The sequence below is a fragment of the Bombyx mori genome, chromosome 1 (genome assembly GCF_030269925.1).
Source record: "Bombyx mori chromosome 1, ASM3026992v2".
Lineage (NCBI taxonomy): Eukaryota > Metazoa > Arthropoda > Insecta > Lepidoptera > Bombycidae > Bombyx > Bombyx mori.
The window spans coordinates 75703-92895 of record NC_085107.1 but is presented as its reverse complement, the minus strand read 5'-3'; the positions used below and the strand labels follow the sequence as shown (position 1 = coordinate 92895).

Genomic DNA, 17193 nt, shown 5'->3' with positions numbered 1-17193 from the left:
ACCTTATGTCAAACACAAATCAAGAGTCTGCACAAGAATAGTTTGTACCTACTCTATAGAATACTTCCGAAACTATTTACTTGGGAACTTTCTTTTTTGTGTGGTGTAAAACAATGGTTTAATGGAACACTCTCTGTAGTTTTGACATGATATACTCTTTGTGGGACACCCATCTGATATAGTATAGTACATACACATGTATATTTAAGTATATAATTATAATTTATAGTAAGTATATATATTCTATAAGAAGTTATACACTATGCGCTACTGTATACTCATATGTAAAGTAATAAAATAGTATTTAACGCGAGGAGAGCCGCTCCACGTCTGGTCCGACATCACCCACAGAGTGACGTCGCGAAGGATCGCCGACTGCCGCAGCCGCCGAGTCCGACCTCGGAGACGATGTATACTAAACCGGAGGTCGGGCTGTTTGTAGGTCCGCGAATCGGAATCGAGTCCTGGGCAACGCAGCATATCCCTCCGCTACGAAGGGAGAGTTTACCACTACCGCATCAACGAAGACGCCGATGGGAAGGTAGGGCCCTATCACTAACGGAGGCTGGCAGTGCGGTAGCAGCCTAGCACAACACCACTCTATCTCTTCCTGTGGATATCCTAAAACTGACTTAAGGACTTCGCCGGAGGATGGGCAGAAGCTTTATACAATATTAGCATACGTCGATCGACAATCGTGATCCACGGGTGGCTCCTACCGTTCTGCCTGTTTCTGCCGCGAAACAATGAGACTTCAGCTCGTGTTGCAAGGTGGCGGTGGAACTCACGCGCTGATGTATGTGGCCTCGTGTGACTCATTGAGAACTTGTTGCTATGCATGAGCCACAATTCAATTAATGATTACAATAAATTTTCAGACGACATATTAAGAAGAGAATGTGATTTGACACGCGTTCTTTGTATATCTTTTGCAGGTTTATGTGACCTCCGAGTCGAAGTTCGGAACGTTAGCGGAGCTGGTCCACCATCACTCGGTGGCGGGGGACGGTCTAATTACGCAGCTGCTGTATCCAGCACCGAAGCGCTCGAAGCCTACAGTGTTCCCCCTGGCTCCCCCCGACCACTGGGAGATCGATCGCACGGACATAGTGATGAAGCACAAGCTGGGCGGCGGCCAGTATGGAGACGTTTACGAAGCCGCTTGGAAGCGCGGCAACATCACGGTGAGTGTGTAACTGCACAACTGTGCCCCCTCGCCGACCGGCAGCCCGCTAATGTGACGCGTGTCTCCAGGTGGCGGTCAAAACACTCAAGGACGATACGATGGCGCTCAAGGATTTCCTGGAGGAAGCCTCCATAATGAAAGAGATGCGACACCCGAACCTGGTGCAGCTGCTCGGCGTGTGCACACGCGAGCCCCCGTTCTATATTATTACGGAGTTTATGTCCCGCGGAAACCTGCTGGAGTACCTGCGGGCGGGGGCGAGGGAGTGCGTGCCGGGCGCGGTCGTGCTCATGTACATGGCGACGCAGATAGCGTCCGGCATGAGCTACCTCGAGAGCCGCTCCTTCATCCACCGCGACCTCGCCGCCAGGAACTGCCTCGTGGGGGAGAACCATCTGGTCAAGGTGGCCGACTTCGGACTGGCTCGCCTGATGCGCGACGACACATACACGGCCCACGCCGGCGCCAAGTTCCCGATCAAGTGGACGGCGCCGGAGGGTCTGGCCTACAACACTTTCAGCACCAAATCGGATGTCTGGGCTTTCGGGATCCTGCTGTGGGAGATCGCCACGTACGGGATGTCTCCTTACCCCGGAGTGGATCTCGCGGACGTTTACCACATGCTTGAGAAGGTAAAGTTCGCACCATTTGTAATTAAATATTAAGCAGCCTCTCTTTCTATTAAAGAAATCCAAAAATTTCGCTTTGCCCTCCAAATTAGGTTTTCTGAACAAAACTGGATGAAAATAACAAAATTACTAGAAATTTTTATTTACAGTAAGTTAATGGTATGGTTAAGACGCGGAACGCGAACCGCCGTTGGCTAGGGACGTGGCTCGCTGCAGTACAGATTAGTTTCGAACTTACAGAATTTACAATATTGAACAAGTCTCAGGAACGCGCAGAGTAGCAACAGAGCATCGCGTCCCACGCACTGGTGTCAGCTTAGTGAATGCAAGTGAATGTTTATAAATACGAAGGTGTTTATATCGGAATGTGACGCGGATTGGAATGACCGGCCGTGAGAGTAGTCCGGTGACGTCACCCGTCTAGCAGTGCGCCGCGTCCGTACACAGGTGCTTCTTGCAGAGCGTGCAGTGCGGCCGCGTCACCGCTATCCGAGAGAATATCTCGGAGGCGGACAGCTCCTTGCTCAGCTTGCTGCACATGGAGTACGAGACCGTCTTCTTGGAGAAGTCCTTAGCGGGCACGCACGTCCTCGCGCGCACCGGCCCGATCTCCTGCCCCGTCTCGACTGTAACAAGCCGCTCGTCTATCTAACTACATCCATCAATCAGTTGCGTCTTACACGAACACACACGTACGTACCCAACTTGGCAGACTCCGACGTGATGACGATACACAGGAACTCCATGCCCGGGATGTAGCAGTCGATGTTGGGGATCTGCATCGAGAGGCCGCCATTAGGTCGTCGGGCGTGACAGTGGGACTAGTACGACAAACATACAACGCGCGCTCACCGTAATGTTGGCGTAGTCGGGGTGGTCGGGGTCCCAGCAGCCGGGGTGGTCGAACGAGAGGCAGTTGTAGCACTTGATACCTTTCGTCGAGGGCGACACGAACTTCTTCGGCTTGACCTTCTTGTGTTTGGCCGCCACTGCAATGATAAGTGCCAGAATCAGCGAAGACACGATAGCTAGCCAGGCTAGGCTAGCGGGGAAGCTATAGGCTTACCGAGCGCGGCCACACAGAAGAGCAGCAGTGCAGCGAGCAGTGCGGGGCGGAGCGGGCTCATGGCGGCGCGGCGCGGCGGGCACTGGCTGCGGAGAAGCGCGCGCTCTCTTTATACCGCGCGCCCGCCGGCAACATGCGACAAACACACGCGCCTGTCGCATACAGCCTGCTCACTTTTACTCGAGATATTTCTCATACTTTACGACAAACGGACAAATCCGATATTAGTTGATCGCGCATGTGACCTCCTTATATTATATTATAAAATTATACAAAGGACAGCGACCTAGTTTCCATTACATACTTCTCCATAAAGTTTGTACTGAGGGGTTAGAACGCGTAGATGCAACGAGTCTGGTAAGCTCCCTCGTTCGGGAAGACCTCGTGCGTCGCTGTGTAGACGTGGCCGATCCCACAGACAGGTTCCGGTGTAATTAAAAAAAAAACCCAATGTTCTTTGTATGGTACAAAATTCACACAATAATACAGTAGGTGCTTGTTGAATAAAACAGTTCATTCGATTGTAACGTTATAAATGAATTTCTTAAGCGACATTTTCAGACTTGTAGGTAATTGTTAAGTGAACGCCCTGTACTCGTCGACTCGCAACACATCGGTTTATTTATTTGTTTACACAAATATTTATTATACATTTTATGGTGACTGATTGAAAAATATTACAGTTTCAATTTGTCATTATATTTTCTTTTAATCAATGCGGGAGTGAAATCGTTTCGCTTTTTGCAAGTTTAATATTGGAGACATTTAAGAGATATGTACAAATTACAAGAAATTAAACAAAATATTAATTTATGGAAATGAGAGAAGTTGCACGTCGAGTGCTGGAGGCGGGGCGGCGGCCGAGCGCGCAACTTCACGTATCGTTACATAAGCCGATATCGATAAACAGAAACCATTGTTGCGCATTTGATGGTTTTTTTTTTGTCATTTACGTAATTGCTTACTCTTGGAGCTGCGCGTTAGAACAGTTAACGAAGGAAGCATGTGGTGGCGCAGGGGTACCGCATGGAGTGTCCCCCGGGCTGCCCGGCGCCCGTCTACGAGCTCATGCGCGGCTGCTGGCAGTGGAGCCCCTCCGAGCGGCCCTCCTTCCGCGAGATACACCACGCGCTCGAGCACATGTTCCAGGACAACTCGATCACAGACGGTGAGCGCCTCGTTACGCAACATGTACTCGTACTAACAGCGAGCGGCTGCTATAGATGTCAACGGTGTGTTTCAGAAGTAGAGAAACAACTCCAAGAAGGCAGCGGCGCGCAGGCCGCCGGCACCCCGCTGCTGTCGCTGAAGAAGACGAGCGCCGACCCTCGAGCGGTGCAGATGCGGCGCCCGACCAACCGCCGCGGCAAGCAAGCCCCCACCCCTCCCAAACGCACTAGGTAGCGCACCCGACCACAAGTAACTGAACACGACCCCCGCCACTCATCGACATACTCATCGACCGCGTGTTGCAGCCTGCTGTCCTCGTGCAGCTCCTTCCGCGAGTCGCAGTACGCCGCCGACGAGCACGCGCCCGACGACGCGCCCGCCGACGCGCTCGCCGACCTCAACGGTCAGTGTCTCACGCAGCGTCACGCGCCGTCACGCACTCCAACAACCGATATAGTGCAATAGTACGCCTCCGCTGTACACGGAGGATATTCATTACGGAATGAAGCGGCCATCGCTTTGTTTGTTTTTAGGTTCCATGTTAAAACTCATACCCGGCTTACTTGACGCTATAACGTTATTCGTCTAAATGACGCACTACAAGTATACCGACGCGACCCACGCGACCCACGTGACCCACGTGACCCACGCGACCGAGGGCGACTTTGTAGTGCGGTACTTACGCACATAGCTCAAGTCTTTTTTTTATTTTTGAAGATTGAATATTTTGGCACTTTGTACGACTGCCAGTCTAGTTCACAGAATAATGGTCCTCACACTAAAAGACGCAGGTATTGTGCATAATGGTCAGTTCATTCAGAATCTTCTTGACGGCAATGTATAAATAATATTAGATGCGGTTTAACTTACATACGTTTTTTAAATTTTATATTTATTTTAAAAATTATATAATTTCTAAAATGAAATTGACAAAAAGAACAAAAATACAACAAACCGCACGCAGCTCGAGATAGGGATCAGAGACCTTCATGGAAATGTTCTTCAAATTTGTAAGAAGAGTACTCATGTTTGTTAAAAGTGTACACACCGTCAATTATGCTTTTTGTTATAATATTTTTATGTACAAAAAACTAAAGTCAAATGTCCTCAATGTCTGTACGTATTGTACCATAACTCAATCTTCGGAAGTAAGATAGAATATAAGACGAGTAGGCTCTGAGGCCGCGCGCCGGCGACACACTGCTCTAAGATACTGTTTTCTGTTTGCCGTGTCTCGGTGCAGCGGCCTAGCGCTCGGAGCCCGCGCTCTGTAAGTATTCCACGGCACCTGCTGCTCTAGCCCTATCCCTGCTTAGTGTAAGATGTAGCTCCTCACACTCGAGTCTGTGTCGGCACCGCGCCGCGACCTAGTCTGCATGCTCCGTCCGGCGTGCAGTAGGAAGGAACGAGCGCCGCCGAGCCGTCCACGGGTCGTCAACAATGAAATTTGTAGCATCGCCAACATTAACAGCCTGCTAGCTGGCATCGGCGCAGTATTTTGACGCTTAGTTTTTTAATTTTTTCATCGAACAGTCACGTATGCTCCCTGTATATTCGTACATATGTACTAAATCAATATTGAGATGTTTGATTGTGATGTGAGTAATGAGTCTAAAAGGGTTCTATACATCATTAAGGTCGTACATGACTCCATCCTGTCTGTGAAACTGAAACAACTTCGACCCGGCTGTAATCCCTCCATCCTTAAAAAAAAGACTAGGCTCTCAATGCTACGCAGGAGACAGTATCTTTGTATGCCAAAAGAAAAGTCCACTGTCTGTCTGACGCCAACAGAATAAAAAACAGATTAGATAAAACAAAAATAACCTTACTTAAAATGACAATATCTGGAAATTTTGAATATATCATTTGACACTAATAAATACATATAAACATTACTGATATTTAAGTTAGGTCCGCTTCTTGACATTGTCTCAAACTGCTGGCACAATAATAATTCACTTAACTGTAGATTATAATTCAAAATTTTAAGTTAGATACAAAATGAGGAAGCGTAGGTATATTGCAACACGGAGCTGCGTTGTTATACGCGAACATTGAGGAACCGAGAGTAAAGGATCACTCTCATCCGCTCTGTCGTTGTCACGTTGTAATTGTTATGGATACTGGTGACGCTATTTGTGACAACCTGGGCGACTTAGACTTCCCACGTGTTCTCACAGCAGTTGAAGTGAATCTACTCGGCCTACTCGCAAAGAAAAATAATAAGAAAATAAAAAACAAGTAGCAGTATGACTCACCACCAAGTGTCTGCACTGATAACCCTAATGCTATCAAACTGACTAAGTGTAGGGAGGGTGGTCTAGTCCCCGTGTGCCAGCTCGAGCAACTGGCTAACGAATCGACTACTGCGCGATAAACGCACGGTACCAACCCACTCGACTGCGCCCCGCATCCTCTGAGTCTAGCCCTCTACGTGACATTTTTTTTGTGATTTTGTCAGCTGCTTAGCAAGAACAACTTGAGTTCCGACAATGCTAATGTTAGTGGACTGCGTCGACGCTGCGAAACTGGCAAACATTGTGCATTTTTCTACAAATTTCATAGTTGACGAATAGTATTTTACTTGATCTGTTCATTTTATAGTTTTCCTGATTTGGGATAGTTTAGTTTAGATTTGGTGAAATAGTGAAGTTATAATCCTTTTTATATTTTTCCCTCAATATAAATAATTACGTGACTTGAAAATAGCATGCATTAATTTTTGTACCTACTTCCAAAGACAATAATACTTCCGGAAACTGTACATCTATTCTTCTCACTCTTTACTTTTGTCGTGCTACTGAACTAACCGCGTGCAGCCTTGTTGCAAGATTGATATTGGACTAGATTTTACCCGCGGCCTTACTCGAGAATAGCACTTTTGTCCTTTCGTGTACCCACCCCTGACAACGCGTATGCAAAATTTCATGATGTTCACTTAAGTTGTTACGTCATGAAAGTATAAAAATAAACAAATAACGTCACTTTCGTATTAAAGTAATAGTATGGGTAACAAGTAGGATTGTGAGAGTAGAGTAGTAGAAGGGAACAGGCCAACGAGGAAAGGAAATTCATCTTGCTCTTTAAGCGCTGGCCACACTATGGGCCGAGCGATTTAGTATGATTAGTACATTGTGCACCAAAGGAGAAAAGTAGGACATTTCCTCCCGCGTGTAAAATGACAAACACGCGGGATGAGATGTCCTACTTTTTTACCGCGGTGCACATACTATTTTTTCTCCTACCAGGCCGAAAGTTCATGGAGTACCGAGCCGGGGTCCAGGGGCGAAACCCTGGCCGGAGGTAGAGGGGCGTGCCCCCCCTCGTGCGGGCGGGCGTGCATGTTTACTCGCGGGGTCCCTTGTGTCATTCCTGTACTGTTCAATTCAAGACATGACACAATGTTAGTAGACGTACCAAAGACAAGTGCGGTATGCCATGCACAGTTCATAATGTGCAAGACGCATCGGCGCATACCCATATATATAAAAAAAAAAACTGTAGTTCGCCGGATTTTCTAGTAAAAGACCAATGAAGTTTATAGAATTAGGTTATTTTTTGTACAAGACGGCAGTGGATATTTTTTGATTATGCTAAGTTCTTACATACTTAAAAACATACGTATAAAGTATTTTATTAATGAAAACATGTTTATAGTATAAACTTATTTGCCTAGCTTAATATTGTGTGGCTAGGGCCACTACGACCATTCGTTAAGTAAAAGTGCTATTACGGCAATTCAATATAAAACAAAAATAGACATAAAATAATTTATTTCTCATATTATGCCGATGTATCATTATACCTACCTCAGCCCAGCCTAACATGGACACAACAACCCACAGTTCGATTGCCAACGAGATAGCTGTAGTAATAACTAGAGATTGTATTAATAGTATTAGCATCGTTTTCATCACGAATAATTAATAAGTACGTGTGATAAATAAATTAATTCTGCCCCCAATATGCCTGGACTTCTGTCTAACAAAATAACGAATAATATGACCGAACGAAACACACGATTTAAAACTCAATCGGAAACATGATAAACGGCGCCAGTAAATCAAAATATTATTGATAATTAAGTACTTGTCAAATGTCAGTAGTAATAGTTGTATTTTTCTAACTGGAAAGGCAAAAGTATCATACCAGACAACCTAATATTTTAGAATTATTTTGTGAAAAATGTTAATACGAAGTGAAATGAAATGAAGAGAATTTGGAACATTAATCAATTGGCATGAAATTAAATTATTCAATTCAATTGGCAAAATATTAGTCATTTACAGTTTAGAAATCTAAACATAATGTGACTGTCAACACTGAGGTTTGAGATTGACATTTGACAGACTTTTTGGCGGGAACACGAGGAGCGAAGCTGTGTGAATAGTTTTATTTTGTCTATTTAATGTTTCTTCAGGTTGAAATATATAATAACGGTGGTTTATTAACTATTTAGTATCTGTGAAAGTGCACAAATGTGGGAAAAGAAACAAAGCCGCTGGACATAACTTCTTGGAATCCTCCAAAAGTTCACTGAAAAAGTTTCAGTAAATAACCACCATTTTACTGAGATTATATTTCATCCCATATCATCTCATCTCATTTCATTTCATTTTATTTCATTTCATGCCAAGTGATTAATGTCTCAAATTAATCAACTTCATTTCATTTCACTCCATAACATCATATTTTTTTAAATATTAGGCTGTATGATATATTATCTTTGCCTTTTCATTGGGAAAATTTAACTACTACTAGGTTAGAAGTTTTTAAGATACTAATTATTTTAATCTTCTATACCCGGCGAAGTTATAGTTTAATATTTTTGAGGAAATTGTTAAAAATAAAAACTTAATTTTTAGTATATATTTGATCGTAGCACAACACGAAACCAAGAATGGGCAATCTCTTTTATATGTTTTAAGTTTGGATTAAGGCCCATAGGGCAAGGGCTGATGTTTCATTGTCAAACAAACGCTATTCATCTCGTGAATTTAATAGGAAACACGGCACCAGACACACAACAACAGTTCATTACGTGAGTAAAATGCTCTATGCTTTTACTCATACCTTATAATTAATCTAATAATTGGAAAGTTACCTTGTAGCTTAATAAGTTGTAGATCTCAATAATTTGAATACAAGCTCAGGTGGGGAATGTGGTCCGCAACCCCGCCTTAGGGTCGGGGGGCGAGTGCAAAGTTCACAAACAAATTATCGGTAGGTGGTATAGGAAGCGCAAACCCCTCAGCGCGGCCGTGGAAGTCGCACGTGCGTCCGCGCGACTGACCGAACGTATGTACATCATTATGTATGTTTTTTTTGTGATCATGACTTGCATTTGTCAATTGAGAAATCGTAGATAGAGTCTTGTAGAGTAAAATGTTATATTTAAATTTGCAAAATAGAAAATAAATAGCTAAATATAATATATTAATGTGAAGTGTGGTTACAATTACGAATGAGCTACGAATGCTCCAGTCCGGCGGCCCGGCCTTTGTAAAAACTCGACTCTCATTCGTTTCAATCATTAACTCCTTGACTCGGTCAGCATGCTCACGTCGCGTCGCTGTCTTATTGTGTCGACTTACGTACATATTATTATGTACGTACGACATGCCTCGGTAACTACCAATATTACGATCAATATGAGATGTAGATGACTATTACTGGTAATAAAGATCCAAACCACGTGTATGTACTAGTTAAATTGACGTTAGAAAATCAGTAGTGTAATAATAAGACACATTAAAATAATAATAAAAATTAAAGTTGAATCTCAGATTTAAATATTTTATAATCCGTCCCTTTCTGCCTTCAAGAGGTTCTCGTCATGAGGAAAGGTGATATCGACCAGCACTGCTCCACGCGCAGACCGATCTATATTATTATTACAATATCAGATCCTACCAATAATAGTACCTACCCCACCAACAAGAGAAGATAAGATCGGTGAATTTTTTTTCACGGAAGCAGATGGGAATGCTACGATGATATTCACGTTCAATACATATATATTTATTTCCATTCATTTGAGTGGCACGTCATCACGAGCGGACCCGAGCACATCGCGCTCGTGTTGACGCCGCGGCGCCGCATCACTGAATGTTTGTACGTGTATAGGAGGCGGGGGCCGCGGCGGGGCGGGGGCGGGGGCTGCGTCCTCAGAGGGGTCGCTGGCCGAGGCGACGCCCGACACCGACGAGTCCGCCGGCACCGAGCATCGGCATCGCCCCAAGCGACGTCATCACCATCCCCACCATCACCACAACGAGCCGCCCGCGAAGGTTCCTTACTCTTTGTACCGTCTTAAATGTATTTAAACATTTTTGTTTTTATTACATATTGTAACAAATAAAACTTATTTAATTTAATATGTTCACAACAGCAAGGCGTCCAAGTTGCCGCGCTCGAAGTGCAAAATGTCAAGCGAGCAATCAACAGATATGGGACGCTACCTAAAGGCGCACGTATCGGTGCTTTCTTGGAGTCCCTTCGCCAGAGTGGCGGTGGAGCGACGGCCGGAGCACCTGCCCGCGAGAGCTCCGCCCCCTCGTCTGAGGAGGCAAGGTCTCTGTCCCCGCGTACTGCGCGTGCCCAGCCACACATGATCCGGTCCAACTCCTCGGGCGGAGTGACGGCACCCTCGCCTGCCTCCCCGCGCGCCTCCCGTGCCACCCCTCAGCTGCGATCGTTTACCGGCAGCCCTGCTAAGCCTCGTCCGCGCATAGCGGAGTTGGAATTCCCGCCTCCACCGCCAGACCTACCGCCTCCCCCTGAAGACACCCAACCTCCACCTCCACCTCCGCCGCCGCCCCCCGCAGACCCCGCCGACTCGATCCTCGACCCTCCGCCCCCACTACTCGATAGTCATTTCGACTTCAATGAAAAACCCGCTAAACAAACAATGAAAGAAATGTTAGAGTTAAAACTCGTCGCAGAGATAAAGGAAAGAGCCGATAAAAAGAAGCAAAAGCTAAAAGAATCGCCTCCGTTCGAGGAACAAAATGTAGATTCGCAGCCTTCGTTCGGAGACCCTGTCACCAGATTAGTCTCTGAACTTTCAGAGAGCTTAAATATGGAAGCACTTCGTCGCGTCGATCGCAAACTTGATTCGGCAAAGACAGAAGACGGGAAGGAATCTGTGTCGCCGATTGACTTAAAGGCGAGCTTAAGAAAAACTGCGTACGGTAATAATGCAGAACAGAAAAGATCAGACGCGGAATCCAAAGTGGGTACCGATTTTAAATCGCAATTGAAGAAAGTAGAAGCCAACAAGAAGACTTCCGGAACAAACAAAGAACAAGAGGAGGGCGGTCGTCCGATCATCGACTTTAAGTCCCGTCTACGTAAGGTGGACAGCGGCGCGAATGTTACGAACGGAGCCAAGAAGTTCGAACAGACCTCACCAGATGAGAAAGAAGCTATCAAAAAAGACATTTCAAAGACAGAAGAACTCGACAGGTATCGATCAGAAAGTGGATCTTTGGACACGAGCGGCGGAGACGAGGAAGACAAGCGTCGGAGCACCGGCAGCATCAGTAGCCTAAAGAAACTGTGGGAGAGCAAAGAAACCGAAGAGAGACTCAGTCCCAAGATGAGAGCGCGAGACAACGAGTCCGACGAGGTCTCCCCTGAGGAACGATCCTGCGCGGCGAGGGGCGCGGGGCGGCGCGACGACAAGCCCAGCGTACCCAGCAAGCCCGTCGGGGTGCGGAAGCCGAGCAAGGGCGGTATCTACGCCAGCCCGCAAGTGGGCCCCGAGGAGGCGGAGAGCGGCGCCGCGCTGCGGGAGGTGCGCGGCGCGCTGGAGGCGTGCACGCGGTCCGTGCGGCGCGGCGGGGGGCGCGGCTCGCTGTGGCGGCTGCAGAGCTCGGAGCGGCTGGCGCGGCTCGGCGGGGTGTGCGGGGCGGCGGCCACCGCGTGCTCGCCACACGTGCGCGTGCAGCTGCGGGCCGCCGCCGCGCGACTGGAGGCGCAGGCGCGGGCGCTCGCCTCGCCCGCACCGCACACCCACCACCTCGCCGACGCCGTCGACCACGCGCTGCGGGACCTCGCCGACGTACTCAACCGGTGCTCCTCTTCTTCCTCTCACCCCACCAACAACATCCCGTAATGATCACCCCGGTACTTGTACTTCAATTATTATAATATCGATAAAGTAAGATAATAGTCCGCGGACACGATAGCGTTCATAGATTTAACTTGTGCGTGTGTTGTCTAATCTACGTCTACGTTTAGATTATTTCCATTAGTGTGTATGAGTCTTGCTATACGCCGTACCAAACGCCAACAGGGGGCGAACCTGCCACGCTACTCCAGTAATAAATTATAAACCATAATTAGGAGGCAGGTGAAGGTGACGCGCTCCGTACAAGTATACAAGTATACAATGATCGTGCCAAATAATACAGCAACTGTAAGAAGCGCGTCCCCGAGCCGGCGCCCACGGCACCACGCAGCGCGTACTGCGGCGTGCTGCCGGGTGCTGTGGATGTGAGCGAGGGTGTCTCCGGAGCACCCGGCACGGGTCGCTCGCTTCGTAGAGACCTCTGTATTGTTTTAATATCTTAATGTATGTATTTACGTGATCGGAATGAGTTCTGTGTGTGACATTTAAGTTAGAGTACTGTGATACATGCGGCTTAGTTTATAATCTGCTCAATATTTCCTTTTCCAATGTGTGTATCGATCAAAATTATACGATAATTGTATGTATAGTCCTGGCCAGCACTGACGGCCTCAATGTGTTGCATTTATCTGTAACCCGTATCGTAGTAGTGTTAAGTGACTCGCTGCGTCTCAACGTGACGTTACACTCTCACGTGTACCACGATTACATATTACTTAGGCTATTGTAAGTACATACGAGTGTAAGGATTTGAATAGTAGGGGAGACGCGCGGCCCGGGCGCCGGGATGAACGACCGCGCCGTCCTGACGCCGCGTCCTTGTTTTTCATCTTAATTAATTATAATTTATAATGTAAGCATGACCGCCAATTACAATTGGCTCGAAAACACCTGACGGCGATGTGTCATATGAACAGTATTTATTTTTAATGTATAACACTTTATTGTAACTTTGTCGTTCTATGGTAGAGCATACTGGTAATGTATGTGTTACAATTGTTGACGCTGACCGAGCGGTGAGCGCCCAGGGCAGGCGAGCGTCGTGACGTCATCGACTGGAGACGGCTCTTCTCTTCCACTTCACTTAAACAGTAGAATCCAAAGATAAATACGGATATCCATTTCAATGGAATAAATTATATTAATGGACAATATCTTTTATTTTATGTGCTAGCTAATATATGTATTTAGTACCCTACTTAGTTTTATACAGCTGAATAAACAAAGCCCGAAATGCGTCGTAGCAGTAAAGTAATGTCGGTAATTTGTATAGTAATTTGGGAACTTTCCAAAATAAGTAAAAAAGACTGGCTCGCAGTAAAGTTAGTATGAGCGACCGGGTCGGCCCGACGCGGAGTGGCAACTCTAGCGCTGCGGGCTCACCCGAGAGCTGCCACTCCGACCTGCCCTCACACTGGAACCGAATAAATAGTACCAAAGGTATTATTAGATTTAAAAAGACCGCGAGGAATTGCTTTTTTCTAGTACGTTCACAATTAAGGATATAAGATTTAATATCACTTCTTAGATTAATAAGCCTTTTCTGGATCTCTGGACGGACTTAATTTCTAATTCTAAATTTTAATAAATTGACATTTCCAGAATCTTAATCGTTGCCCAGAGATATTCAGATATATGGTTGCGATTGCGAGGAGATAAATAAAAACTACGCCGATATACTCGTACATTAGGTACAGAGGTGCGTAGGTACAGAGGACTTATCGTGGTGGAAACACTCGAACTATGTACTTGTTTTGCTGATTGTTGTGAATGAATCAAGAAGAATGGAAATAAAAATCCATAATAAAATAATTCAAGTTTACTGTTGTTTTTGTACTAACAAATACAGTAAAAGATATTAGTTATTCGCAGGGTTTAAGTTCCGTAAATTTCCGCAAATACAGAAACCGTGAATATGGAATGGTAATTTAGATATATGGCGCGGCAAAGGCGGCTTTTGTTAAAAATTGAATCAATACAGCGGCGATATCATTTAACGGCATACGTTAGGCATACCTAGTTGTAGTCTATTTTACTTTTTTTTAAGTCGAATTGACGACTCGTTTAAAAAGGATATTCTGTTGGATACCTACATATTGAAACCTTTTTATCAATGTGTACATATATCCGATACATAACGATCTACCGATTAAATCCGCGAATATAGGGATTGGGTCGATATATTTTAATCCGTGAATAATGAAAACGGGATAAGGAACTTTTACTGTATATCTTAAATTAGTTACCCTAAGTAACTAGGTACTTAGGATTTTTACAAAACGAACTTCCACTTAACTCTTAGATTAACTCTTATCGTTTCTTAAATTCCATAATTCGATAGCTTAGAGAAGCTGATGGTAGTTGGTCAGGTTGACGGGAGAAGATCACGCAGACGGTCACCTACCCGCTGGTCTGATCTAGTAAAGACGCTCAACGGGCTTGCCAATAACCGAGGCTATAAAGACCGCCGACGACAGGAAGACGTGGGGAAGCATTGTGTATCGAGTGGTCCACATTTCAAATTAGACACGACCTCCAGCAATGAAGAGACCGACTCAGAAGAAGATATTCCAGAAAGTGGTGCGACGCGATACCCCCTCTATCGTGGACGCCTCTAATTATATTATACCAGACCCAGGAGACGGGGCAACCTAAAGCCGCCACCGCCATAAGCACATCCTATGGAATGCTATCGATGCTGTTCACTCTTCATCACCGTTCTCGTCGAGCTCTTCGAAGTCCGAAAGCCTCTAGGCACAACCCCCTGAGCTTCAAAGTAGGTCGCGATTCCGATCTACTTGTGGACAGCGATAAATTAATTTTATAATATGATTTTTAATTGCTTTAGTTCGACACGTCAAACGAGGCTAAATACATGTCCGCGGCGAGTCGCGGAGCACACGCTCCGACGAACCACTCCAGCGCGTTGTCTGACCGCGCTTGAAGCTTGACTTCTGCACTCTCTGCCTTGTAGCGGTCGTCCTAACGGTCCGCATACACTGGATGCCTAAAACACCCCAACGACATTACCACAACGCACCATCTTTCGTTTTAATTAATAGCGAAAGATGCTGCATAAATTGAACGTAGACCTAAAATAAAAGATTATTATTATTATTTGTACTATGTTCTAGTACGAAAGTGAGTTCACTATTACCCCTCAACTAGTGCTGCGCAAAATATTTCACAGCTGATAAGTTAGAAATATGAAAAACTAGGCTAAAGCATTTAGAAACCAATTTCTATTTTAAAAAAAGAATATATTTTAAGTGAAAACTTCTTTAGTCGCGTTGAGCACTTTTTGGTAGAGCAAAACTTATGGGCGAAATTTGAAATTTGAAATTGTTTTTTTTTTTTTCATTTATTCAAAATATCTACCTACCATTATTACACTAGCTGACCCGGCAGACTTCGTAGTGTCTCAATAGATAAATAAAAGACCTAAACTTTTGTATAAAATAAACTTAAAACAAACAAAAGGAATCCGTCCGACGGAGGACCCATCAAAGAAAAAACAAAATTGTTATTTTTATTTAATTCCGAGCGTTTTCATATTTATCTACATTTTAAAACTTCTCTGGACTTCCACAAACGATTTAAGACCAAAATTAGCCAAATCGGTCCAGCCGTTCTCGAGTTTTAGCGAGACTAACGAACAGCAATTCATTTTTATATATCGACGCTTGAAAGGCAAACGTGATTAAGCGACAATAACTGTTTTGTACATAAATGATAGTCAATAACCATATTTGATGCGCAAAAAAATATATTTCTAGGTCTATTAAAATCATTTCAATCCTACAGCTACTAGATTCTACTACAGCTGGATTCGTTAAATTTTGTTTTCAGGTTTTTCAACTTTAAATTAGTCTACTGTAAAGTTAACCTGATAGCCTTGAGAGGCTATTTCAGCGTAGCCTTAACTAGTTGGTGAGCTCACGGGGCTCAAACCGGAGTGTTGCTAACACTGACCCTAGCAAGAGCAGTGCTTCGCAGAATCAACCACCGGATCGGAAACGGGACCCACTGAGAAGATCCGGCGAGAAACTCAGTGGGCTGTGTCTGTGGGTTAATTCGCGAGGGACGGGTTCGACGAGGACGGTGACCGGTGCTTGTATTGCCTAAAAGCACCATTAATGGATCTGGAGGATCCGTAATGACGTGCTTTGGGCGACGTCGACGGTTTACCATTCGGTCTACAGGGTCGGGTATGTAGTTTCCAGCGGCCACGACAAGAGGGTTCTCATGGCGTGCCGAAGAGCACCGCTGTGCTTTTCGTGGGGTTGATGTCGATGCGCCACTTCCGGAACCACTATCCCATGGTGGTAGTTGCACAGATGACATATTGTGTACCATTATAGTGCTCGTTTGACCTGACTGGCGGTGTTCAGACCCCGCAGGTACCAGTTGTTCTAATAAAATACATTCTTATGTTCACGAATTACCCCCACGATAAAGGTTATCATGACATAGCAACAACGGAATTCCCAAAACGTTATTTTTATGCAATTGTGACATAGGCCTCAAATTTTGAGGTAGGCGGCGGCATTTACGTTTTCATATTCGCGAGCTCTGGTAACCATTTAAGAATAAACAAAAGTTTTTGATAATGTCTCATTTCGTTTTTCCCTTAGAATTGCAGTAACGAGTAAGGGCGAACTCCGACCACAGCGAGAATACCACTATTGATAATCGTCTGAATGATGGTCAGCTCTGCCCTTAGTCGGGACAGTATCAGTTGGACATGTCGATAATAAGTGAAGGATGACGCGGCTGAAGGTCGCGGTGACGATGTTCCGCTCGGGCACCGTCGCGTCCGCGGTGTACACTCGCCGACACCGCGCTCTCGCACACCGACCGACTTGTTCGTGGAGTTTAGATTGGTTAACAAAGGCGACTAAGCACATTGCCTACTTAGTAACTGCTTTAAGCTTTACCTTGCTAATAAAGTTTTAAAATAAGTCAGAGCGTAACGGAACGTAACGTTTACGGAACCCTAACAAAA

At 45.4% G+C, this 17193-nt stretch overlaps 2 protein-coding genes across 4 annotated transcripts in view; one reads left to right on the top strand and one right to left on the bottom strand.

Annotated features, from left to right (window-relative positions):
- LOC101739479 (tyrosine-protein kinase Abl) overlaps nt 1-13340 on the top strand; it is a 41069-nt gene extending 27729 nt beyond the window's left edge. For 2 of the 3 annotated variants that reach the window (XM_012696033.4, XM_012696031.4), the window contains 8 exons: nt 443-541; nt 936-1184; nt 1255-1818; nt 3899-4049; nt 4125-4281; nt 4357-4454; nt 10181-10344; nt 10446-13340. In XM_012696033.4, coding sequence (XP_012551487.1) covers nt 443-541; nt 936-1184; nt 1255-1818; nt 3899-4049; nt 4125-4281; nt 4357-4454; nt 10181-10344; nt 10446-12173 — 3210 coding nt within the window. In that variant the 3' untranslated portion in view covers nt 12174-13340. The remainder of the gene's footprint in view (nt 1-442; nt 542-935; nt 1185-1254; nt 1819-3898; nt 4050-4124; nt 4282-4356; nt 4455-10180; nt 10345-10445) is intronic. The other variant, XM_012696032.4, reaches the window with a different exon arrangement.
- Nucleotides 1942-3011, bottom strand: LOC105842509 (uncharacterized). Its single transcript, XM_012696034.4, has 4 exons — nt 2882-3011; nt 2668-2804; nt 2516-2591; nt 1942-2441 (listed from the first exon to the last, which is right to left on the bottom strand). The coding sequence occupies exons 1-4, from the start codon at nt 2940-2942 to the stop codon at nt 2236-2238; spliced, it is 480 nt and encodes a 159-aa protein (XP_012551488.1). The 5' UTR covers nt 2943-3011; the 3' UTR covers nt 1942-2235.
- Nucleotides 13341-17193: the final 3853 nt, after the last annotated feature.